This window comes from Balaenoptera musculus, chromosome 3 (genome assembly GCF_009873245.2).
Source record: "Balaenoptera musculus isolate JJ_BM4_2016_0621 chromosome 3, mBalMus1.pri.v3, whole genome shotgun sequence".
Classification (NCBI taxonomy): Eukaryota; Metazoa; Chordata; class Mammalia; order Artiodactyla; family Balaenopteridae; genus Balaenoptera; species Balaenoptera musculus.
The window spans coordinates 119,684,295-119,708,991 of record NC_045787.1 but is presented as its reverse complement, the minus strand read 5'-3'; the positions used below and the strand labels follow the sequence as shown (position 1 = coordinate 119,708,991).

The 24,697-nt window shown below is 36.8% G+C and overlaps 2 protein-coding genes and 1 non-coding gene across 4 annotated transcripts; all 3 read left to right on the top strand.

Moving 5' to 3' along the window:
• The first annotated feature begins 1,343 nt into the window (after nucleotides 1-1,343).
• On the top strand, nucleotides 1,344-15,647 carry YIPF5 (Yip1 domain family member 5). Of its 2 annotated transcripts, XM_036848681.1 has the most exons (6): nucleotides 1,344-1,496; nucleotides 2,016-2,135; nucleotides 10,287-10,459; nucleotides 11,310-11,455; nucleotides 13,217-13,398; nucleotides 14,663-15,647. In XM_036848681.1, the coding sequence occupies exons 2-6, from the start codon at nucleotides 2,026-2,028 to the stop codon at nucleotides 14,823-14,825; spliced, it is 774 nt and encodes a 257-aa protein (XP_036704576.1). In that variant the 5' UTR covers nucleotides 1,344-1,496; nucleotides 2,016-2,025; the 3' UTR covers nucleotides 14,826-15,647. The 2 variants fall into 2 exon arrangements, with proteins under 2 accessions (XP_036704576.1, XP_036704577.1); XM_036848682.1 differs by lacking the exon at nucleotides 1,344-1,496 and having other exon boundaries at nucleotides 2,016-2,131.
• LOC118893303 (low molecular weight phosphotyrosine protein phosphatase-like) lies at nucleotides 5,608-6,980 on the top strand. The gene has a single exon (XM_036848683.1). It carries the CDS (start codon nucleotides 5,805-5,807, stop codon nucleotides 6,324-6,326), a length of 522 nt encoding a protein of 173 aa, XP_036704578.1. The 5' UTR covers nucleotides 5,608-5,804; the 3' UTR covers nucleotides 6,327-6,980.
• Nucleotides 15,648-20,264: 4,617 nt separating the features above from the next.
• LOC118893677 lies at nucleotides 20,265-20,368 on the top strand. The gene has a single exon (XR_005019535.1). It is a non-coding gene; the product is annotated as a U6 spliceosomal RNA (small nuclear RNA).
• Nucleotides 20,369-24,697: the final 4,329 nt, after the last annotated feature.

Below are 24,697 nucleotides of genomic sequence, written 5' to 3'. Positions count from 1 at the left end.
TGGGCAGCTGTTCCAAACCCACTTTATGTTCTATTATCCCTTGACCTGGTTGAGGCTTTCTACTCCTAATAAAGCCAGCTCAATGACTTTAACAGAGGTCAGCACATTTAACAAGTACTCAATTTCCTTTAATATGCTTTTCTGGAGCCTATCATGGGGGGGGGGGCGGGGGAGGGTGGTGGCGCCACGGGTATAACACCAAAAAAGAAAAGTTTCCCAAAAGAAAAGCCTACCTGACTAGCCATGAAATTGACTGATAGTCTCAAAATCCCCAAGGGGCTTCTGCAGGATACCAAACAAACAATAAGGAAAATTTAATCATGTAACAATTTTCTTGCTTGGCTTCTCATTTGGGGCAGGGGTTGGAGAGGAAAGAAAATCCAGTAAACACAGTAATTGCTCTCACGGACAGAAGCAGAATTTTAGTAATATCTTTATCTAACAATTCATTCCTAAGCAAGTAATTTTTAATGCTCATATTCTTGTATTCTATTCAAATTTGAGAGTAATATCTCTTTTGGACAGGAAAAAAGGGAAACATCAGAAGAAACAAGAGAAACTAGAATTTTTTTCAGTAAGATCACTAAGTAGATGAAGCGATAGGTTATTGCATATTGTTGGTAACTAGAAACTCCGCTTCCTAGATAATGAAGCTTAAAGAGAGTACAACCATATAATTTATCAGCCAAACTGGAATATTTTTGAAAATGAAAAGGGGACAAAATTAATAATTATGTTGGAAAAAAACAGGCATAACATAGGACAATGGGGCTGTCCCCAGCAAATCAGGATATAGTCATTCCACCTAGAATTCTGCAGATTGTACCTACATCAATAAACTCTAAAATTATTTGTAAAAGGTGGTAAGTTAGATAGTTGCATGAGCAATTTCAGAAATTCTTTGATGGAGTAGAAAACCTCAAAGGGTAGCTGCTTGTTCCTCTCTAGCGTACACTCCTTGGTTTTTTGGTTTGTTATGTCCTTTTGCTAGTTATTTTTGTTTGAAGGCAAGTGTGTTTCTTTTTATCTGTTTATTTTATTTTTACTTGTTTGTTTCATTGCGGGGGTGGGGGTGGTGTGTTTGTATGTGTGTACTGAGAGCCTCTTGCACGCTTTCACCCAGGCACTCGGTCTACTGAGTAATTCTCGCTCTCAAACAGCAACTAACAATCGCTGCGCCGGCGCCTTTCTGCCTCCACCGCTAACTAAGCCGCCGGAAGCTTTTCCCTCTTCCCATTGGCCCGCTGCTGGACCAGTTGGTCGATACTGCGCATGCTCCGTATCGTACCCTCTTCCCCCGCCCCACGCGGAAAGTCGCTAACACGCCTGCGCGAGCGGGCGTGCCCCGGAAGCAGTTCTTTAACCTGCTGACACGTAGCAACGGGGCCAGTACGGGGTCCTTAGTTGAGTTTGGGGGTTATTGGAGGCTGCCGGAGCTGTCGCCGCCACCGCCTCCGCCGCCGCCGCCGCCGCCGCTGCCTCCGCCTCCGCGTTTGGTGAGTGCCCAGTTCCGTGGCGCACTGTTCGGTTTCTCCCCGTACCTGGGCAGCGCGGTTTGTTGCCGCCTCTCGGCACCGCGCCCCGGTCCTTTCGCCCAGACCCTCCCTCCGTTTCGGGCCTTGCTTTGACGAGGCCCCTGCAGGAGTCTGCGCTTTTCTGGCCGGCCCAGGCCTTATTTTGCAGGAGGCTGTCGTGTTGTCAGCTGTCCAGAGGTGAGGAATCATCTTTGTTGTTGTTGATATTTTAAGACCCCACGGAACCCCTCCTCCCACGTCCCTGCCCCGAGCCCAAGGCATATCAGCTCCTTGAAGTGGAGGTGTCTTCCCGGGCCTCGACTTAGAGTCTAGACATTTCTTTAGCACACCCCACCCCGACCCATCTTCCAAATGCTGCCCCCCAGAATTTTAGAAGAGTTACTTGCTGCCTTCTGAGGGTATTTGCTTAAGTAAAGTATCAGGACCGAATTCAGGAGGACCTTGGGCATAAGCAGTCTTTGCCGTTTCTTTTTATTGCAGATCATTTGCAATGTCAGGCTTTGACAACTTAAACACGGATTTCTACCAGACAAGTTACAGCATCGATGACCAATCACAGCAGTCCTATGATTATGGAGGAAGTGGAGGACCTTATAGCAAGTAACTTTTCAACTTTGCCCATTTACTTAGTCGAAATTGCATTGAAAGCATGTACCCCGAATGTTTGGTTCTGCCTAAGAGTGAATGTGTGAACATGTTCCGTATCAGGAACGTGACTTTTCATAATCTTTCTACCTCCGGAGAGATCTGTGACACTTGCTTGGGTTGGAAGGGATTGCCCTATTTATTTAGGGTTTGGTATCTTATGCAAAATTTTCAGGTGTGCCATGAGTGGAAGAGTAGATTCTTGAAGAAGCTTTTTCTAGTGACAGTATTTGTATATCATTTAAGATATGGATAGAAGTTTTAAGTACCTAGAAGATAGGCTGTTTAGTCCATAAGACGAGTTAAAAATGAAAATCTTTTGACAGCTTGTTTAGTAGCTAAATCAGTCCAACTTTCAGACTTTATCAACCATTAACTGAAAGCACTGAGTGACACTATTGAACAGTGTAAGCTGCATACTATGAATCATCAGGTGGTTTTCATAAAGCAGCTGATAATCACTTTTATTACTCCACACACCAAAACTTTATGATCAGTCAGTACACACAAATTGCCAGTTACAGACTGAAGTGAGGGGGACTCAGAACCTTTCATCCATGAACTGTTGAACAAAAACAAAAATCTGTTCTTTTTATAGTCCGTGGTGTTTGTGGCAAAAAACTTAAAGTTTTTTACCAATCTCCTCTAGGACATCATATTCTTAGTTTCTTAGGTCCTTAAAGTTAATCTTTTCAGCCTGCCATCCAGTGAAGGCGTTTCCTGTATCAGGCCTACTTAACCTTTTTTAGATGGTCCAGGACCACTTTGAGAATCTTAGGAAAACTGTGGGCCTATTTCTGAGAAATATATGCATGCGAACACCCACAGTAATGTGCATATAATGTCCAGGCAGTTCGTGTGTTAACGTGATGTGCATCTGTGGACTCTGAATTAAAAACCTAATGAAGACTGTCCCAGGATGAGGGCATGGAAAGGGTGCCTATCCAATCTGAAACATTAGTACCAGAATGTGTTTGAATTAATAAATCTGAATGAAAGTGCCCAAGAATTTAAAAAGGGAAAAATCAAATTCAGCCCCACAGTATCATTTGTCTTGTATAGGCTATACTTTTTACAAAACAAAACTCCTTGAATCTGCTTATTTTTTGATATATTCTAAAGCTTCCCCCCCACCAAATTCAACACATTGGACAATGGGAATGAGCATGTAAATAATGCTGTCTGTGAATCACTTTTTTTCTTTTAAATTCTCAATTACATACCATTGAAGATTTATCTCTTTTATCAGTTAATCGGGCAGAATTGGAAAAGTCATGTTGAGAAATTTCCACTCATTTATTTACCTAAATATGTGTTTCTTGTGATTGTTCAATGTATGACAGGGCAGATGAATATAAGATTGGTCAGGGTGCTGCAACAGGGGTTTGGAAAACCTGTCTGTATGTGGGCCTGTTTTTAACCAAATGATATTGATGTTTGGACTCAACAGAATTATTCCATTTAGATTGCAGCCTCCTAGCTTTATCTGTCTCTGCCTTTCTTTCCTATGTTTCTTTCTTTCTGTCCATGTTTGCATCTCTTAAAGGTGTGGCTTATCTTTTCTTTACACTTAGCATCTCACTTCAGTTCTCCACAGAGCAGACTATCTAAATATACTCTCTTGCTAACTAGTCTCACAATTCCATTCCAAGCAAATTATATACCAGTAAGCATTGCTTCTGTACTAGTGAAAAAGTTTCATTCCAGGTGCTTATATAAACATTACTGCCAGTTAACGAATGTGAGTTTATAGATGATGCTTAGGAAAATAAGAAGCCTAATGTGTTAGCAGTAATGACTGGGTTTCTGAACTTTATTAAAAAAAAAAAAATTGAACTCCTATATATGTACCTATATGTGTTGTTTTTTGCAATCTAATGACATTTTTATGTCCATGTCAGTTTATCAAGTAACATTTTGTTTGTTATGCCAACTTGGTAACAAGGATCAGCTAACTTTTATCTCTCTATTGATGAAAATCTAGGTACAGATAGCATCTGACTTGGATTGTCTTCAAATTTGACTTGACTTATTATTAGTCCCTAGTTCTACATTTGCCCTATGAAGTCAGCTTTAACATTTTGCATAGTTTCCACTATGGGTACTGTACATTCATATATTCATGCAACAAAAAATAAACCCAAATGGTAAAAGGCCCTTTGATCTCAATCTGTCATATTGGGCAGGTTCCACATTGTATTCTAGATATGCCTATAAAATATTTAGTGATACCGATTACATATTTTTTAAAGTCTTGAAAGCTAGTATTTTTTCATCTTCCGAAATAGCTAATAACACCTTTATGGACTATGTAAGGATTTTGATGAACTTAAGTAGTCAACCCAGTATATTAAGATGCTTTTTGTCTTTGTTGTTGATACTGAGTGCTTCTGAGAGTATTGGTTTACATCTGCTGCTTTTCCTGCTGTAAAAGTGTTGATTTAGACTATAAAGGTCATGTCTACCATGCGGTGTTTTAGTTTAAAACCAACAGGAGTGAGTCAGGAATTTTCCTGAGCAGATCCTGCCAGAAAAGAAAAATTGTAAAATTCCATGGTGTTGTCTTTGTCACCTTGTATCCTGAAGAAGGAATGATGGTGCCACCTTTAAAGCTCTTATTTGTTTGCAGTGTTTCTTTTCCTTACATGAAATTTATGGGTCTGTATCAGTGTTTCTGAAGTGTGGCCTGCAGACCCAGAGGGTTCTTGAGACCTTCCAAGAAGACTTTAAGGTCAAAACTATTTTTGTAAAAATTCTAAGATGTTATATACCTTTTTAGGTGTGTTGAGATTTGCACTGATGTTGCAGAAGTAATGACTGGTAGAACTGCTGGTATCCAAATATGAGGCAAGACAATGGCATCAAATTGTTCTAGTAATCATTGTATTCTTCATCACACACTTGTTGGGGGGGTGAGGGGAACCATTTTCACTTAAGGGTGCCCTTGATGAAGCTGTAAGAATTATTGTTTTATTAAATGCTGATCTTGACAACACACATTTTTAGAGAAGTCTGTGTGACAAAATGGAAACAGTCCTAAAGCATTTCTGCTTCATACTGAAGTACAATGATTATCTCTAGGAAAAGCCCCTGTGCAATTTGAGTCGCAAGTTGATTAGCCACTTTTTTGTGGAAACCATTTTTATTGGAAGGAACATCTGACAGACAAACTATAGTTATTCAGACTTGAATAATTTCTCAAAAATGAGTGAAGTGACCTGTTACTTCAAGGAAAACAATAGACAGTATGTGTGGCCAATGATCAATTTCAAGTTTTCAGGCAAAAATGAGGATTTTGGAAAACTTGTATCCATCATTGTGAACTTGTCAGCTTCCCAATAATTGACCATTTTCTGATGAGATCAGTGGTGATATTAACAAATCTGATTTTTAAAAAATTTATATATTTTAAGTGTGTCAATATTTGGAAGAGCTGCATAATTCATACTGATATTTTCTAAATGGCCAGTGCATGGTGTTACAAAATCATACATGAATAATAAAGGATCCAATTAAAGTATAAGACAGATCAGTTTATTCGAATACAGCAGAGTTCATTAGCATTGTTTCTATTTCCATGTTGCAAGTTAAGTTTAAAAAACTACCACTTTGCTTTGCATTTTGATGTATCAAAAAGAATATTCGCTCTGTGCGCACGGGAAGATGAAGATGGCCGAACAGGTGACCAAGTCAGTGCTGTTCGTGTGTCTGGGTGACATCTGTCGATCACCCATCGCAGAAGCAGTTTTCAGGAAACTTGTAACAGATCAAAACATTTCAGATACTTGGGTCATTGACAGTGGTGCTGTTTCTGACTGGAATGTGGGCCGGTCACCAGATCCAAGAGCTGTGAGCTGCCTAAGAAATCATGGCATTAACACAGCCCATAAAGCAAGACAGGTTACCAAAGAAGACTTTGCAACTTTTGATTATATACTATGTATGGATGAAAACAACCTGACAGATCTGAATAGGAAAAGTAATCAAGTTAAAAACTGCAGAGTGAAAATTGAACTACTTGGGAGCTACGATCCACAGAAACAACTCATGATTGAAGATCCTTATTATGGTAATGACGCTGACTTTGAGACTGTCTACCAGCAGTGTGTGCGGTGCTGCAGAGCCTTCCTGGAGAAGGTTCGCTGACCTGGGTCCAGTCCTGCTGTGGCCTAGGCTCGTCCCACAGGCCCGCATTCTCAGTCAGGTGTCACAGTGTCACCATTCCCTAGCCAAGGCTGCAGCCCTTTCTTCAGTTGACTCACTATTTCTTACCTTAAAAAATAATTGTAGATGGAAATCAGTTGTTGTGTTTGGCGGAAGAATAAATAAAAATTTTTGATTCAGACAGTTTATGGGGTAACTGTTCTTAGACTAGTTGAACCTCCCACTTTGCCCCAGTTACAGAAATAGTGGAACAAACAAAATAGTAGAGCAGCAAAATAGAACATAATGAAGTAAAACATCACTGTAAGGCCTGTCAGCATCTGAGCCCATTGGCACTTCCAAGAATCTGCACTACCTCTTCCCTCTGTGTGGATGGGGCCCCTGCCCTGCACTACCTCTTGATGTCAGGGCCTGGTGTCCAGTGATGTTGGCGAGAAGTGTTCAGATATGCGCAGAGTGCACACTTGTGCATTTACAGGACAGGAAGGAAGAAGATTTGTGGGATTAATCTTCAGCACCTTCACTCCTTAGTTTGTGTCTGTCTAGTTGATTTCATAAGGAAGTCAGCTTAAGTGTTCCTGTTAGAACCACTTTGCCTCTGGAAATGTAATTGTGTCTGAGGAGAAGGACACTTGTGTGCTGGTTTACCTTAGGGTCAGTTTGGGGACCGTGTCTGCTTTTACATCCATGTAATTAACCTGAATGTCAAATATAGATGAGCTTAGGTGGGAAAAAAATAATAAGTGGGAAAAAGTCCTTTTATGTTTGGAATGCTTAAATATAGATATGTTAAGTATTCTTTTATCAGTGTTTAGTTTATAGGCAAATATAGGTAATTTCTGTGCACTTGGAGATACCTGATCTAAAATTCACATGAATATATGTCAGAAAAGATTGTTTTCAAATAAACTGGGGAAATTACAAAAATACAACTAAGGTTAAAAAAAAGAATATTCATGATAATCTGAAAAGGTTATTAAAATACTCTGTTTTCCAACTACAGGTCTGCAACACTAGATTTTCTTCAAATACTTCAACTAAAACAGTATATCACAACAGAATGAGTGCAGAAGCAGATATAAGAATTTGCAGCTGTCTTATATGAAGCCAGACATTAATGAGATTGTCAAAAATAGAATACAATGCCACTTTTCTCAGTAATTTTTTTTTTTTTTTTTTTTAATTTTTAAATTTATTTATTTATTTATTTATTTATGGCTGTGTTGGGTCTTCGTTTCTGTGCGAGGGCTTTTTCTAGTTGCGGCAAGCGGGGGCCACTCTTCATCGCGGTGCGCGGGCCTCTCACTATCGCGGCCTCTCTTGTTGCGGAGCACAGGCTCCAGCCGCGCAGGCTCAGTAATTGTGGCTCACGGGCCCAGTTGCTCCGCGGCATGTGGGATCTTCCCAGACCAGGGCTCGAACCCGTGTCCCCTGCATTGGCAGGCAGACTCTCAACCACTGCGCCACCAGGGAAGCCCCTCAGTAATTTTTTAAAATAATTTTTTCATAAAAATGTTTATGCTAACATGTAATGGATTTATTGTTACTTTAAATGAATTAATAAGTATTTAAACATTTCTGTTTTAATTTCTAAAATAATAAATATTGATAGATACAACCCACATAAAAATTTTTAGGAGTTCTCAATAATAAATTTTAAGAGTATAATGGGTTCTAAGATCAAAGACTTTGAGAACCACAGGTTTATGTCATTCTTCTTGTTTTTTCTATTGCATACACATTCATATTCTCTCTCTGGAGAGAGAGAGTATAAAATACAATTTGTTTATGCAGATTGTAGAAACCTCCATATGGAGCTTTTCTAGCTCTTTCATAAACTCCAAGGTGGATTTATGATGCATCCTAACAGAGATCAACACAATAGCATATTTTACTAAATCAGAAAATGTGAGTTCTTGTCCTAATTCAACCAGCTAGCCCTGTGGAAACTCCGTGTGTGTGTGTGTGTGCGTATTTGTGTGTGTGTGTGAGAGAGAAAATAGTAATCAAGATACTTGCATACCAGAACGACTGGGGAAATGCATGTATAGATAAAGATATTATGGCTGTCTCTGTCAGGTAGGATTTGAGGGTAATTTTTTACTACAGTTGTTATAAGAGCTGGCTATTGGAATTAAAAAGTCTAGTTTTGAATCCTGGCACCACCATGGACAAACCATTTTAACCCAAATATGTTTCCACATTTTTGTAATGGAGAGGATGATAAAATTGACCTAAAGAATTGTAGAGAGAATATTGTGAGATAATTCACATTAAACACTTAAAACAGTGCTTTACGCAGTAATATTCAAAAGGTTATTATTTATGTTTTTGGAAATTTTCGGTAGTTAACATATACCCATATATTACATATGACATTTTAGAATTAATGAATTTCAACAAATAATTAATATACAGGATTTTTAAAGGTGCAAAGGTACAAAAGTTTATAACCTGAAAATTAAGTCTTTTACTTCTCCTGTCTCCGGGTCCCTTTACCTATATAATTGTGTATATAATGTACGTGTATATATATACACACATGCACATAGATATGCATATATATTCTAAAAAGCATAGTCACAGTGGGTGTATATGGTATATACTATTCTGAATATTAGATTTTTTCTTCCCCACTGAATATTTCTTGATTATCATTTCTTACAAGTACAGACAAAACTGCCTCACACCTTTAAAAAGGTGCAGAGTAGTCTGTGCCTATATCACAGTGTAGTTACTGATAGCTATTTTGTTTTGGTTTCTACTTTTTGCTATTAAAATAATGCTATAGTGAATTCTATATTTTATAGCTAGAAAAATAAATAGTATTTTTTTAAGCATGTATTGGACTAACGTAAGTCATGAGAACGAGAGCTATGTGTAGTTGAAACTTCACCTTTGATTTGCTTTTAATCAAGATGTTCAGTTAATTTAAATTAGATTTAATTTTAAAATCTCAAATATCAATGAGGTCATTAGATTTGTTATATTTTTCAAAAGGGAATTAATAAATTTTTAAAGATAATTAGACAAAAAGATCTCTAAGGCTTCTCAGCTCTCATTTTTAAAGTATCTTACTTTTACAATAATTACTTTACTTCCTTATTTCTTACCATATAATTAGATTAGTCCCATTGATAGATAAGTCATATTTTTCTGGAACATGGTAAAACAGGTCTCTAAAAGATATTGCTTCAATATCCTTCTGTCCCTGTTGTTTTTATCACTAAAAAAGCCATGGTAAGGTTTCCTTCTAAAATGCAAGATTTGTTATAGTACATAGCAAAGGAGACAATAGGTATACAATTACTTTGAAAAATTAAAAGCACTATTTAGATGCAAGGTGTGCTAATAATGTTTGTTACATTCAGAAAGCTTTCGCAAAAAAGCTTGATTTTTTCCACTTTTTGAAATTGATGGTTGTTCTTGAAGAGATTTACCCACTTGCAAAAAATAACATACTACAGAGAATAAAGAAGAATGATTTTATACTCATTCATTCTCATGGAGAGATCTGAGTTACAGTGAAAAATTAACGTAACATGCAGTACAAAGTCTGTCATCCTGAGTTTTTATTCATAGTCTTGGGCATAAATTTTATTTCACAGCTATCTTTATGTATGCTCACTAAAGGGGAAAATACAAGAAAACGTTTACGTTTTCATTTGTTGACCTCCTGATGTTTAAAAGCTTAATAGTTTGTGAAATTATGCTTAAGCACTGCATAAGTGAGTTTTAGCATCATCAGGAAAATTCTCTATAAAATAGAGACAACTTATTGTAGATAATCAGCTTGATCTTAATAATTAATTTCAACCACCGTTTATAAAAACTGGCAAAGAGATATCCTGGGAATTGCATGACTAAGATTTTCTTCCTGTCAGGAATATCAGTTTGGGGCGTTGACATAATTCTGAGAAATGTAATTTACTTTAATTGTAGACAGTGTGCTGGCTATGACTACTCGCACCAAGGCCGGTTTGTCCCTCCAGACATGATGCAGCCACAACAGCCGTATACCGGGCAGATTTTCCAGCCAGCTCAGGCGTATACTCCAACTACGCCTCAGCCATTCTATGGAAACAACTTTGAGGATGAGCCACCTTTATTAGAAGGTACGATTGGTTGCAACACTTGCTAGTACTCTATAATACCGAGCTGGTCAGTGAAAATATATCTTAGTTTGGAGAAGTTACCCTTTTCTTTAAAAGAATAATATTGTAGAAAACAGTTTTCTACTAAAGTGACTCATTTTGAACAGAGTATATATGAAACCACATTGAGCCAGGAGGACCAGATTTTTCATAGATCTTTATAAAGTGATAATAAAGCATGTCAGTATATGAGCAGAGTAACTTTTACTTCAGATTATTGATGAAATTCTATCAGTGGAAGAAATGAGAGGAAATAGCGTGGTATTGATTATTCTGCATGGAAATAAGCTGACAGAACTAGTAACATCACTCAGAAGTATGGTGTTTTTCAAATTGCATCCCGAAACACAAAAAGCAGTAGTTCTAAAGTGTTCTTTTTTTTGATCAGATAACGCTTTGAAAGCCTAGTGAAAGCTATGCATACTCCTCAGAAAAATGCACGCATATGCAGAGAGACGTAGTTTTGTATACATTTTCACAGGGCCTCCAGTGTTCCTGAAGCCTCAGGTACAGAGTCCCTTACTGTTAACACTGTCCATACATTCTTTGCTATGCAGACATAGCAGAGTGTCTGTTTCATCATGTCCATACCCGTTTCTAACATCAGACCAGAAATTGGATATTTGTGGAATAAACACCATAATCAGTAAAGACTGGTATTGAGGACTCACCAAAATAATATCATCTGATATTGCTAGATCACTCTTTTGATATTGGTGGTTTCATTTTTTCTCCTGTTACAACATAGATTCTGGTAAACTAAAAGTATATCACAAATCCTGATTGACTTCCTTATTTTCTTTTTCTTTAGAATTAGGTATCAATTTTGATCACATCTGGCAAAAAACACTCACAGTGTTACACCCATTAAAAGTAGCAGATGGCAGCATCATGAATGAGACTGATTTGGCAGGACCAATGGTTTTTTGCCTTGCTTTTGGAGCCACCTTGTTACTGGTAAGATGTTAGTTGCAACTCTCAGTGTGAGATTAAATGTTCCACCAAGAGCCTTTATTGAGACAATCAAGTCTTTGATGTGTCTTAAATAGTATTGAGTTGTTTGAATTTATACCTATTCATTACTTCTCCATTGATAATAGATATAGTATATTTAGAAATCATTTCTTGTTCCACTAAGTGGTTCAGTTATTAGGGAAAAATATTAATAAATAAATATCATATGGCTTTAGTCTCATCAAAATTCCTTCTTTTCAAAAACTGACAAAATTTTTAGCTTGTTGCTATTTTTAAAAATTTCATCATTGGGTGGTGTTTTGTTGTAGCAATGCTGGTCTTCTATATATTAACATTTAATGAATTGAAACATTAAAAGGCAACAGGTTTTAGTTCCTATCTCCCATCTCCCTAAGAATGTTAAAGCATATTGAAAATGAAAAGTTGTAAAGATAATTATTACTGTTTGTTTTATTTTATGTCGTTTCTGAATTAGAAGAGGTAAATGATATAATGGATCGAAGATGGGCTTTTTAGTCAGAAAAACTGGGCATGAACTCAGTGCTCCTACTCTGCCCTTGAGCAAAGTCGTTTCATCCTTCACCTGCCTCTCATAGATAATCCTATGCTTCCCACCTAACAAGATTGTTTTGGAGATTAAGCAAGACAGGTTATGTGAGAACACTTAGAAAAGTTTAAAGCACTGTACAAGTGTAAGGTTTTATTATTACTATATGAGTGCATTAGTGAACTCTGCTGAGCCCTTTTAAACTTCTATACTCTTACTCAAGTATTTACAAATACTGATTCTAACAAAAATCCCAAGGATTTTGCTATTTAATGTAATCTGTAGAGACATTCTCCCAGTTGAGTTTTATATGTCAGACATCTGACAAACCAGGAACTTTTTAAAGGCTTCTCTGTGGACTGATTTTAGTGATAGCATAACCTGAATACAATGTTTGTTCACATAGCTGGACTAAGAATACTAACTACAATTAAGGTAACGTTTACTGCCCTAAGACTGTTCAGTGGTGTCTTTTATAAGAGCAGAATTTTTAAGGTTTGTGTTTGTTTGTTTGTTTGTCAGAGAACTGTATAAAGCAACCAATGATTTGGAAAAACAATGGAAGAAGAAAATATATTCCATTATATTCCTCTTGCCCAGTTATTAACCACTTTTCTTGTCTCCTCCCCTCCTCACAGAACCCTGGCTTCCTGCTTCTCCTGGCTTCCTTTCTCCTAATTCCTCTAACACCCATGTAAAGTGAATAATGAGATCATTTCTGCTGTTAAAAAGATTTTAGCTACATCTGCCAATGAGAATGAATTGCTTCAGGGCAATTTTGGTGGAATTTGGGTACTTTCAAGTGATATTAGCTACTATCCAAATATCTGAATGGCTTTCCATCTTGTCTCTGTAGCTTACTTGCTTAAAATCAGCCAGATTTCTTTTTAGAAATCTACTACTTTAGGTGATCATACCATGATTTTATATCTTTGTTGAATTCTATGCCAAGCTCAAATGGTAACTAGAAAATGAAAAACAGTATCTGTGTGTTGGGAGGTGGATATTTTAAACTTCTTAAGAAGGATTTTATAAAAGCCAGTCTGCTCACTGTTTTACTTCTCTGTGTAAAGGATAGGTACCTTTGTGGATTTTAATGCTCACAAATTGAATATCTTCTGTGAGTGCCATTTCAGGTGAAAGAAGCCAAAAATAACTATTTTGCCCTTAACCTGTAATCTTTTCTTTACCCATAGGCTGGCAAAATCCAGTTTGGCTATGTATATGGGATCAGTGCAATTGGATGCCTAGGAATGTTTTGTTTATTAAACTTAATGAGTATGACTGGTGTTTCCTTCGGCTGTGTGGCAAGTGTCCTTGGATATTGTCTTCTTCCCATGATCCTGCTTTCCAGCTTTGCAGTGATATTTTCTTTGCAGTAAGTGCTGGTCTTTATTTTGGGGGTTGATTGACCAATTCTGTGTAATAGGCTTTACCTCACCATCAGTTTGAGATAAATCACTGGTTCAACAGCATCTTAGATAGTGCCTCTTATACGTGAGGGCTGTGTTGTATATTTCTCCGTGATGAATAATGGAAGTGAGAATAAGTTTAAAAGTCTTTTATACCATCTCTGCTTTTACCTGTGCTAAAGAATTTAGTTTTTTGCATACTTAGCAGTGCCCATAAACAAATTGAACAGTGGTGATTGTTAACTTAAATACTGCATGGAAAAGGTCAAGTTGTTTAGAATTATACTTCCTCTCTCTTTGATTTTTTTATACCATATCTGACTTCTTAAAGATATTGGGCATATGCTAAGTGGATGAATAATAAACACATATTCTCTCTTTAGCAGCTTTTTAACTAAAAATGGAGCGTTCTTTTTATGGAAGAGGCTGTTACTAGCCTACCGTGTTCTCAGATGTACACAGCTTTAAATATGTGTTATTTTAAAATAATATTTTAGGTAAGGTTAAAAATAGAGGTGTAAATACAGCTAGTAAAATTGCTTCTCATGGCCAGTGCACAGAGGCTCTCTCAACAGTTCAAGCTCCTCCTTGTGGCTAGTGCTGGACGACCAAAGATTGAACTTTGTTACACTTAAAGAATGAAAATGAAGGTTTAGGAGAAGAGTATATATCACCTATTTGGTAGTAGAGATTTGGCAGGATGATGGCCTCACAGTGTCCCTGCCTCACTCCTCTCATTTGTTAAGATTGATATATTTACATTCAAATTTTACACACAGTATTTTCTACTGAAACAGTATTTTCTAAGCGGAGTTAGTTTTGCTACCGGGGGACACTTGGCAATGTCTGGAGACAACTTCAGTTGTGAAAAACTGTGGGAGGCGTGGGTGCTACTGGTACTTTATGGCTAGAGGCCAGGATGCTGCGTAACTTCCTAACGATGGACAGAAACACCCCCGCAGCAAAAGCGCGTCCACCCCAAATGTCAGTGCTGCCAAGGCTGAGAAATTGTGCTAGATTAAGGAGCAAGATGTGTTATAAACGAGCTTTTTATCACATGAAATAATTGAATTCACTGTGAGGTACATTTCAGCATTTGAAAAACATCTTGATTATTTCTGCGGATATCTACATGTCGATTTTTAAGTGCTTTTTTAAAACTTATTCTTATGTAACTAATCTCATCTACTGTTTCTCTCCCCTCCCCCTGTTTTTCCTTGTCGGCTACAGAGGAATGGTAGGAATCATTCTCACTGCTGGAATTATTGGATGGTGTAGTTTTTCTGCTTCCAAAATTTTTATTTCTGCATTAGCCATGGAAGGACAGCAACTTCTAGTGGCATATCCTTGTGCTTTGCTATATGGAGTCTTTGCCCTAATTTCTGTTTTTTGAACTGAATTTATCTGGGATGTGGACATCATTGGGCCAAATAGCAAAAAGGACTTCGAACTCTTAAATCAGACCAGCAGACTGCTACAGTACAGCTCTCGTGCAGATCTGATGTTTGACTCTTGGAGCAATGGAAGTAAATATGTATCTTTTGTTCATTTTTATAGAACTTTTGAATACTATATTGGAGTTACCTGCAGTATGACTAGGTTTAAATGTTTGTGCTAATACAAATAAGAAGTGCTGTTTCTTTTATGTTCCTGCAGCCTGAGAAAAACAGCTCTTCTCCTTGCTAATTATATATTATGATGTTTTTGATGGATTTTTATCAACTGTGGGAAACTAGCCACAGAGATAATCATCTTTCTTAAAAACAACGCATAATAAAGAAGACATAAGACTTATTGGAGAAGTAGTTTTCCAAGGAGTTAGGAAATAAAAATTACCTGTATTCTCAAGTCAGGTGCAGTTGAAGCAAAAAAGTGATCCCAATGTAAAGTTTTATGAGTTTGCACTTCAAAAGTTTGACAGTCCTCTAAATTATCTCATGGAATTTTAGCTAAATTCAGCAATACAAGTAGTTCACACTCTACCTTATTGTAGACGTGAAATGTGAACATCTCTTCAGATACTAGCATTAACTAAACCATAGTGACCTAGACTCCACATTAATGCTTATAATTGGATCTCCATGTTTCCCAGGAAAAAGAATATCACTAACCTTTTTTGCAAAGAATATTTAAAATGTCACAGTTTCAGTATTGCAGTTATCAATGTAAAGTACATTTGATGCTTATTAATTAAAATTTTCCCAATTAATTTAAAGTGTGTTGTTTGCTTTTGCTAACCCACGGTTCTCGGTGTTCCATTTTCTTTAACTAGGGTCTGGTTTTGACTTGTATTCCCAATTTATTTTAAGCTTTAAGAATAGTGGTCATCTAGTATAGAATCAAAAAGTGAGATTAAGCAAAAAGCAGTTTGCTTTGAGTTACAACATTATTTCCTTGTATTGAATTTATTTGGTTAATATTGTCATGTTCTCTTGTCAGAAAATCTGTAAGAAAACACCATATCTTGTATATTGATGATAGGCTTTTTCTGGAGCCAGATTCTGATTTTGGACAAAGCTCAGTTAAGTTATGAGAAAGGTGTCATACTGGGAGGGAGAATGTTGCTTTTTTTTTTTTTTTAAGAGGAGACTTTCAGACTAAATAAAAAGAAATGCCATGCTGACATATTCATGGTTCTTTTTTAGAGCTAGTGTTCAACCATAAAAGGTTAAAGTAATAAAACATACTTCTTACAAGAAGATCATGATTTCTAATCTCTGGAATTACATAAATTTGTTTTCCTTCATTAATATTTAATCTTCTGGAGGAACGCACTCACTAGTAATTAGCTATTGGCTGGGTTTTTAAACTTACCAAATTGTTTTAGAATATTTTTTTTTTTTTTTTTTCTAACACAGGAACACAAAGGCTCTAATTAACATTTGATGTCCTGACAGGCTTCAGATTCACATGACAGATGACTTGTCTGCCATTGTGGAGTCAATACACGAGAATCACACACAAACACCCATTTTTTTGTTTTGTTTTGCTTCTGCCCTTTTATTTTTTAAAAATTTATTTATTTATGGCTGTGTTGGGTCTTCGTTTCTGCGCGAGGGCCTTCTCTAGTTGCGGCGAGCGGGGGCCACTCCTCATCGCGGTGCGCGGGCCTCTCACCATCGCGGCCCCTCTTGTTGCGGTGCACAGGCTCCAGACGCGCAGGCTCAGTAGCTGTGGCACACGGGCCCAGCCGCTCCGTGGCATGTGGGATCTTCCCAGACCAGGGCCCGAGCCCGTGTCCCCTGCATTGGCAGGCAGACTCTCAACCACTGCGCCACCAGGGAAGCCCCTAGAATATTTTTTTTTTTTTTAATAATTTCTTGTGTATCCTTCCAATTTATTTTTATACAGCAGGTTCTTATTAGTCATCAATTTTTTTTTTTTTTATTTTAAATTTTATTTATTTATTTATTTATGGCTGTGTTGGGTCTTCGTTTCTGTGCGAGGGCTTTCTCTAGTTGCGGCAAGCGGGGGCCACTCTTCATCGCGGTGCGCGGGCCTCTCACTATCGCGGCCTCTCTTGTTGCGGAGCACAGGCTCCAGACGCGCAGGCTCAGTAGTTGTGGCTCACGGGCCCAGCTGCTCCGCGGCATGTGGGATCTTCCCAGACCAGGGCTCAAACCCGTGTCCCCTGCATTGGCAGGCAGACTCTCAACCACTGCGCCACCAGGGAAGCCCTAGAATATTTTTTATTATAATCCTTGGATAGTATCTTTTTTGCCTTTTTCAATTCATAAGTGTAAACAGTTCTTCCTAAGGTAAATGTAATGGCTGCCTTCTGTTAATATCCATTTCTTCCTAACGAAAAGGGTGGATGATGCTTTGGGAATTAAAATCTCCCTCTGTTGGTTAGACTTAATACCATTAATCTTCAGCTAAATTCCCCTAATGGATCAAATTGTTTTCTTATTTTTTTGCCTCCACCCCCAACAAAATAATTTTTAGTTTAAATCAATAATGTAGAGATTTTTGTTGTCTTTTATTTAACCCCAAAATGATTAGTTGCAAAACTGTTTTATATTTATTCTGTCAAAACAGGTATACAGTGGAGTTGCCTTTGATATAAGAGTTGAGTTCTCAAGTTTGCTTGTTTACATGAAGAGTCATGCGTGACCAAAATTTCCCTTTTATAAAACTCTCTAATCAAAAATACAGTATAGGGGCTTCCCTGGTGGTGCAGCGGTTGAGAATCTGCCTGCTAATGCAGGGGACGCGGGTTCGAGCCCTGGTCTGGGAGGATCCCATATGCCGCGGAGCGGCTAGGCCCGTGAGCCACAACTGCTGAGCCTGCGCATCTGGAGCCTGTGCTCCGCAACAAGAGGGGCCGCGATGGTGGGAGGCCCGCGCACCGCGATGAAGAGTGGCCCCCGCTTGCCACAACTAGAGAAAGCCCTAGCACAGAAACGAAGACCCAACATAGCAATCAATAAATCTTTAAAAAAAATAATAAATCTTTAAAAAAAAAAAAAAATACAGTATATTTAGCCATATTTGTGCATACTTTAAAAACGGGCATAACTGTGTCTCAGAAATATGTGGTAATGTTTTTCTCTAGCATCGGAATAGATTTCTGCTTCTTCAGCTAAGTACCAGGAAGAGCATATCGTTTGCTTTTAGGTCCATTTTATACCAAAACCACACATGTACCTTTAAGTACTGGAGATACTCTCAGCATCACTAAAAGCTTACCCAGTGACTGTCTCTGAGTAAAACTCTTTGTGAGTGGACTTTTCAGGTTCACTCACTCAAGCTAGTGTGTTGTTTATGCAAGCATGTATGCCGAAGACATGCAGTTGATTTTACATATAGTATAAATGTATATTTTACAGCTTTGCTGTAATACGTTTACCAATGGGTGTTTTCAAGACCTGTATAACAAAGCTTATAGAAATAGGCATTCTTTCGCCAGATATAGTTATGCAGATAATGAAAAGTTCTGTAAATCTTTAACACTGTCCTTACATACTGGTCATCCAATCAAAGAGAATTTTTAAAAATGTATCTAATAATTTGATTTGGGGTGGGATCTAAGTACTATGCATATGACATTTTGGAACTATAATAGGCATTACTCAACTCAAATATATTCCAAAACTAAGTGAGGACAGTTATCTCTGTTATGTTATAGGATACTCAGACCCAATCATGAAGAATTATGGGAAATCAAGATGACATTTGGAGATCTGCCTGTTGTCATATAGAGCATATCTAATGTAATGACTCGAACAATTTGCTTAACTTGCTGTGTGGGAGAAAAATAATATATATGACACAGTGCTTAGCCTGTTATAAAGTTGTGCCAAAAGTTTTCCAAAAAAACATAACTCGGTATAGATCATCGCATGAAGAATACTTACCAAAGAACAGCACTGGGCCTTCCTTCAAGACTTTAGCTAGAACAAGCTTCCTACCCAAACAGTAGCCCCAAGTGAAATCTGTCCTCGCAAAGTATCCACTGATTCATTCTGTAGTGTCAAATTCCAATTACCAGTCACCAAATGAACTCAATTATTGTAAATCGCAATTTATTTGGAAATGAAAGCTTAAGTTATTCCTCAAACAATGTATTTGTATCTTAATAATATGCTTGTTTTCAAAGTAACTTTAAGAATGAAGCATTTAGTATTAGGCAAAAACACAAGTACTTTTTTAGTCACAGTAGTTAATGAGAGTTTCTTGTTTTCTTTTTAGGATGTGTTTAGGATTTGGGGGAAGGAGTGGCAATAACAAGATTATCAGGGTCTGTTGGAAATGCCCTAAGGAAAAATTGGTTCACGTGCTTTAATGAGTAGATAAGTATGATCTGTCATTAGCTTGTCAAGCATACAGTATTGACTTCCAAACATCTTAAATAAAGCCTGTCCTCACCACTTTCTCCACAATCTAGGCTGTTATTACTTGACACCACCAATGAAGAAATCACTGATATTTAATCAATTCTACTTCTGCCACCATCCAAATTATTGAAGTTTGAATTTTAGTGCATTATTATTAGTACTTGAATTTCAATAAGTTACTTTGTACGAATAAATACCCAGTTTGTAACTGGGCAGTAGGTAAAAACAAACATTAAATATTAAATTACTGATTTCTAGAGATTGGCAGATTAGTCAAGTGTTTTATATTGTATTCTATTATCTTGGAATGGTGACCATAAAACCTGAAGAATGAAGTCAAGACAGTGTGTAGTTCTGACTTTTGCATCACAGATAGGAATATTTCTTCCTGGGCATGAAATTCCTAGTCTAGTTAATAAAGAACATTACCTGCTGATGGAGCACAATGTCCTGTGTTTGTGCAAATAAATTAAAATGATTACATATGCAAATGAGGACTAATTAAATACAGAGTTGTTCTAATTTAAAAGCACAAATACTTCCTTGAGCACATTAGGTTCTAAAAATCAGATATTACATTTTTCATGAGTTTTATTAGGCTTACCTTGCATATATAATTTTTTTTTTTTCTGAAACTACCACTAAATATGGTGATAGCTTGTAGGGTGATTAATTACGTATTAAGGCGTTTTAATCGCTTTTCAACACTTGCAGCACAAAAGAAATTTTAAATATGAGAAAACGAAGTACTCAAACATTTAAGGTGCTTGTAAATTTATACCTAGTTGGCCTACTCTGATTCTCTTAAAAATAGAGAAAACAACATGGTTATTTCATTTTTTTCCCCAGGTGAATACAGTTCAAACGAATGTCTTTGTAAAATTTAATGACACAGTTGCTTGTAGGTTTCAGTTTTGTGATTTTTGAGAATATTATAGGACTTGGTAGCATCTTTTCGCTAGGCAGTCAATGATCCTAAAAGCCCTATTATTTTAGTGCTCACTTTGGCAGCACATATACTAAAATTGGAACAATACAGGGATTACCGTGGCCCCTGCACAAGGATGACACACAAATTCGTGAAGCATTGCATATTTTTAAGACCTAAATGTAAGACCAGACACTACAAAACTCTTAGAGGAAAACATACGCAGAACACTCTGTGACATAAATCACAGCAAGATCCTTTTTGACCCACCTCCTAGAGAAATGGAAATAAAAACAAAATAAACAAATGGGACCTAATGAAACTTAAAAACCTTTGCACAGCAAAGGAAACCATAAACAAGACCAAAGACAACCCTCAGAATGGGAGAAAATATTTGCAAATGAAGCAACTGACAAAGGATTAATCTCCAAAATTTACAAGCAGCTCATGCAGCTCAGTATCAAAAAAACAAACAACCCACTCCAAAAATGGGCAGAAGACCTAAATAGATATTTCTCCAAAGAAGATATACAGATTGCCAACAAACACATGAAGGAATGCTCAACACCGCTAATCAGGTATACAGTGGAGTTGCCTTTGATATAAGAGTTGAGTTCTCAAGTTTGCTTGTTTACATGAAGAGTCATGCATGACCAAATTTAAGTACTGGAGATACTCTCAGCATCACTAAAAGGTTACCCAGTGACTGTCTCTGAGTAAAACTCGGAGAAATGCAAATCAAAACCACAATGAGGTATCACCTCACACCGTCAGAATGGCCATCATCAAGAAGTCTACAAACAATAAATGCTGGAGAGGGTGTGGAAAAAAGGGGACTCTCTTGCCCTGTTGTGGGAATGTAAATTGATACAGCCACTATGGAGAACAGTATGGAGGTTCCTTAAAAAACTAAAAATAGAAGTACCGTACAACCCAGCAATCCCACCACTGGGCATATACTTTGCTTTAGTATATTCACAATGTTGTACAAGTGTCATTACTATCTAATTTCAGAATATTTCCATCACCCCTAAAAGAAACCCTATACCTCTCAATTCCCCACCTCCCATACCCTGGCAACTGCTATTTATTTTCTGTCTTCTGGATTTGCTTATTCTGGACATTTCATACAAGGAGAAGCATAAAATGTGGCCTCTTGCTTCTGGCATCTTTGCATATTGTTTTCCAAGTCAACTTTTTTTTTTTAACTAAACAATCTATTATAGGCATCATTATGTATGTTGAACATTGAAATTTCATTCTTTTTAATAGCTGAATATCATTATTTGAGTGGTTAAATTTACTTCACCAGTTCCCTACTGTTGAACAGTTGGGATCTTTGTACCTTCTTTTAAAAATTGTAAGTAGTGCTGCATTGGTATTGGCATCTTTCATCATTGGAGTGTCATATTTGCTTTTAACAGTGCTGAGGTTGATCATTATTTAAACTCAGAGTTTAAATTCTGAGAACTTCAATAATTTTATTCCCTAACAGTTTTGTTTAATGTGAATATAGTTTTCTGTGATTTGTTGAAACATGCAAGTCACATCCATGTTTGTACAAGCATTGCTCTTTGGTTCTCAATTATCTCAACATTTTTATTCTACTCTTAAGCAGTGGAATATGAATACTGCTAAAATATGATGTCATACCCACACCTCAAATTATTTCTGCGTTAGAATGGAAGACTTCATTCAAAGTGAGATGCTTTTTTTTTCTTGCCCATTTAGAAGAGTCATTCCAACAGTAGCATTTTTAGGTCAGTGTTTTTATATAGCTTTAAAAAAAAATGTTTGAAATGTGCCCATTTAAAATTTCACCTTGAGTGGGTCTGTATGCCTATAGAATTTAGTCATTTCAGGACATCCTTGAACATTTAACTCTGCTGTGCTTTAAGTTTTTTCAATATTCATCCCTTGAGATAAGAACAAATGTATAGTATGATCTGACAGTGGCTCAAATTAGGCCTTGTTACCTAATGTGTTCCTATTTAAATTCTCAAGAATTAGATTTTATCACAGCAGCAGTTAAAAAGAAGCCTAAAATCAACATCTCCAATTCAGATATCTGCAGAAATCAGTTACATAAATTTTTATTGAGCTTTAAGTGTTGAATTTCTTAATAAAATGATTTAAAATGCATTCCTTCTGCCTTTTTTTTTTTCTTTGTGTTTGAGGGCATTTGTTTGCTTTGGCATTCTATTTATAATGTTCTATGCCTGTAAGTAAGCTTGCTTTTTAAATGCACTTTTAAAAAACACTGTTTCTGTACTGTTTAAATGTGGTACATTTTAATCACTACATGAGCATTCATATTGACCAACATACCCTAGCTTAAATGCCAGTTCAGATACTCCTTGGATGTTTATGTCTGTCGCAAGGTCATGCTTAACCAGACTCAATTTTTATCATCTCTTCAGATCATATTCTATTCTGATGCTGGTCTAGGTCACAATCTTCCTAGTGGGATAACATGGCTTTGGCTTTTTCTGTAAAAGATTCAGCCATTCTATGGTTTAATAAAAGATTGAACTGCATCTCCAATGAGGTGAATGGTATTTAAATGTGGCTATCTTTGATCATCTACTTTGAACCAAAATTAGAATTTAATATGTGACCTGAGTCACACTGATTTTCTGTTTTTTATTTTATTATATCACAAAAATAAGAGATAATCATTTATGAACAAACCACAGAACCTCTGTCTTAACCAGGACCCAGCTAGAGGCAGAATGGGAATTGAGAGTATGAAAGTCAAGACTGAATTGCAGTTGATAGAGGGGAGTCTGGAGCCTTAAGAGAATAAGCAGGGGAAAGGTTGGAGAGTTTGTTTTAGGGAATTTGTTTTAATACTTACACTATGTCATATAGACATCAATATGAAATTTTTAGTGTATCAAAATAAAGCCTACTTACCTGGTGTAAAAAGCAGTGAGTACCAAAAAAGGTAAATCAGACAGTGGAAAGGTATGTTAATTCTTTAAATCAATTTTATAATGAAACTCAATTCTAAAGCAGTTTTTAAATATTCACGTAACAAGGTAATTCTGGTGATATTCAATTGTTTGCAAAACCTCTCAGAAATCCATTTCAGCATTATGGTTGGGAAATTTTTCTAGCCACTGATTTAAATTGCTCATGGTGCAATTAGAGCTTGGGTCTTCTTATTGTCTCTTTATGGGAGATGGGAACAGGTCACCATCCTCTAAGACTAGAGCTGGGGAGCTGTGGTCCCTGATCAAGATCTGGAAGAGAGTATCCATGGAAGAGAGACCATTCTAATGGGCTTCATTTCATCTCTTCCCCGGGCTGAGCATGCTCTGGCTGCTGGTACTGCTCCAAAAATCATTTTTTCCACGTTGGCAATTATAATATTCTGATTCAGAGCAGAACCTATGAATCCAAACAATTAAAAAGCTATAGAAAGTAGGCAGTTTATCAGCATTTTAAAGAGGAACAATATAGCTAATGCCCAGGGTATAGCTTCTATCCTTACCACTCTGCATCTATCCTTTTGTTGTCTCACCCAGTCTTCAGTTTATGTTTATTCAAACTTTAACTGACTCTAATATAGAAATGGAAATGAGATGTATTTAGCATTTTGTGCATATCAAAGTTTTATGTTGCCTATTCTCAGTTCTTTAACAAAATAACTGAATATTTCATCTCTAAGTAATGGGGAAAATATTTTGGATATCTTTTTGCAAGGGATGTGGGGAGGAATAGGCCCTTGCTTTGAGATTTTTCTGGTTCAATGACTGGGGGAATGTTTCCCACCCTTGTTCAATGAGCTTTCCCCACTGAATGCAGTTCCAAGCCATTAAGTGCCTACTGTGAGCAAAATCCTTCTTTAGCTTCCTCCTTACAAGCTGAGTTTTCTCTGCCTTAATGCTTTTCTCTCAACTGATTTTCTGATTGCCCTTGGACTCTTCTCTAGATCCCTTCCAAATTCTTCACATCTTTCTTTCATTGTGTAGCCCAGATTGGGACATTCATGTTTCATGTATCTGATGACAAGTAAATAACAGTGACCCACATTTACTACATTTTGTGTGGCTAAGAATGACATGTCTCTTGCACAATTTTGAACTGAGAACTAAGAATGAAAAATATATAGCATTAGCCTTGCTAATAATTTGATGAGACCTTGATTGTCATTTTTGAGCTTTAGTTTTCTCTCTATAAAGTAAAGTTGTATTAGATTCTTTGACACATTTCAATTCTGAAATATATATATAACTTTTACACACAACACGTAATTTATATTGTATATGTTATATATAATGTTATGTATTAATATATAAAATATATAAATATGCATGTAGTTTTTGAAGTGGTAATAAAATCTCAATTATATTTCGGAAGAATATATGTAGTTATCTATATATGTGTATACACATATATATGAAAGTGTTCCCTATATATATTCTAGTTTTATCAGGCTATGTGAAAGTATATATGGAATGATTTCTTTGTTAAAAAATAAGCATATGCACACAC

What these genes read in the sequence shown, in the direction of transcription:
- YIPF5 (XM_036848681.1), top strand. Translation starts at nt 2,026, where the DNA reads ATGTCAGGCTTTGACAACTTAAACACGGATTTCTACCAGACAAGTTAC. An exon ending in TGAGCCACCTTTATTAGAAG is followed by an intron (nt 10,460 to 11,309) that starts GTACGATTGGTT and finishes CTTTTTCTTTAG; the next exon opens with AATTAGGTATCAATTTTGAT. An exon ending in TTGGAGCCACCTTGTTACTG is followed by an intron (nt 11,456 to 13,216) that starts GTAAGATGTTAG and finishes CTTTACCCATAG; the next exon opens with GCTGGCAAAATCCAGTTTGG.
- LOC118893303 (XM_036848683.1), top strand. Translation starts at nt 5,805, where the DNA reads ATGTATCAAAAAGAATATTCGCTCTGTGCGCACGGGAAGATGAAGATG.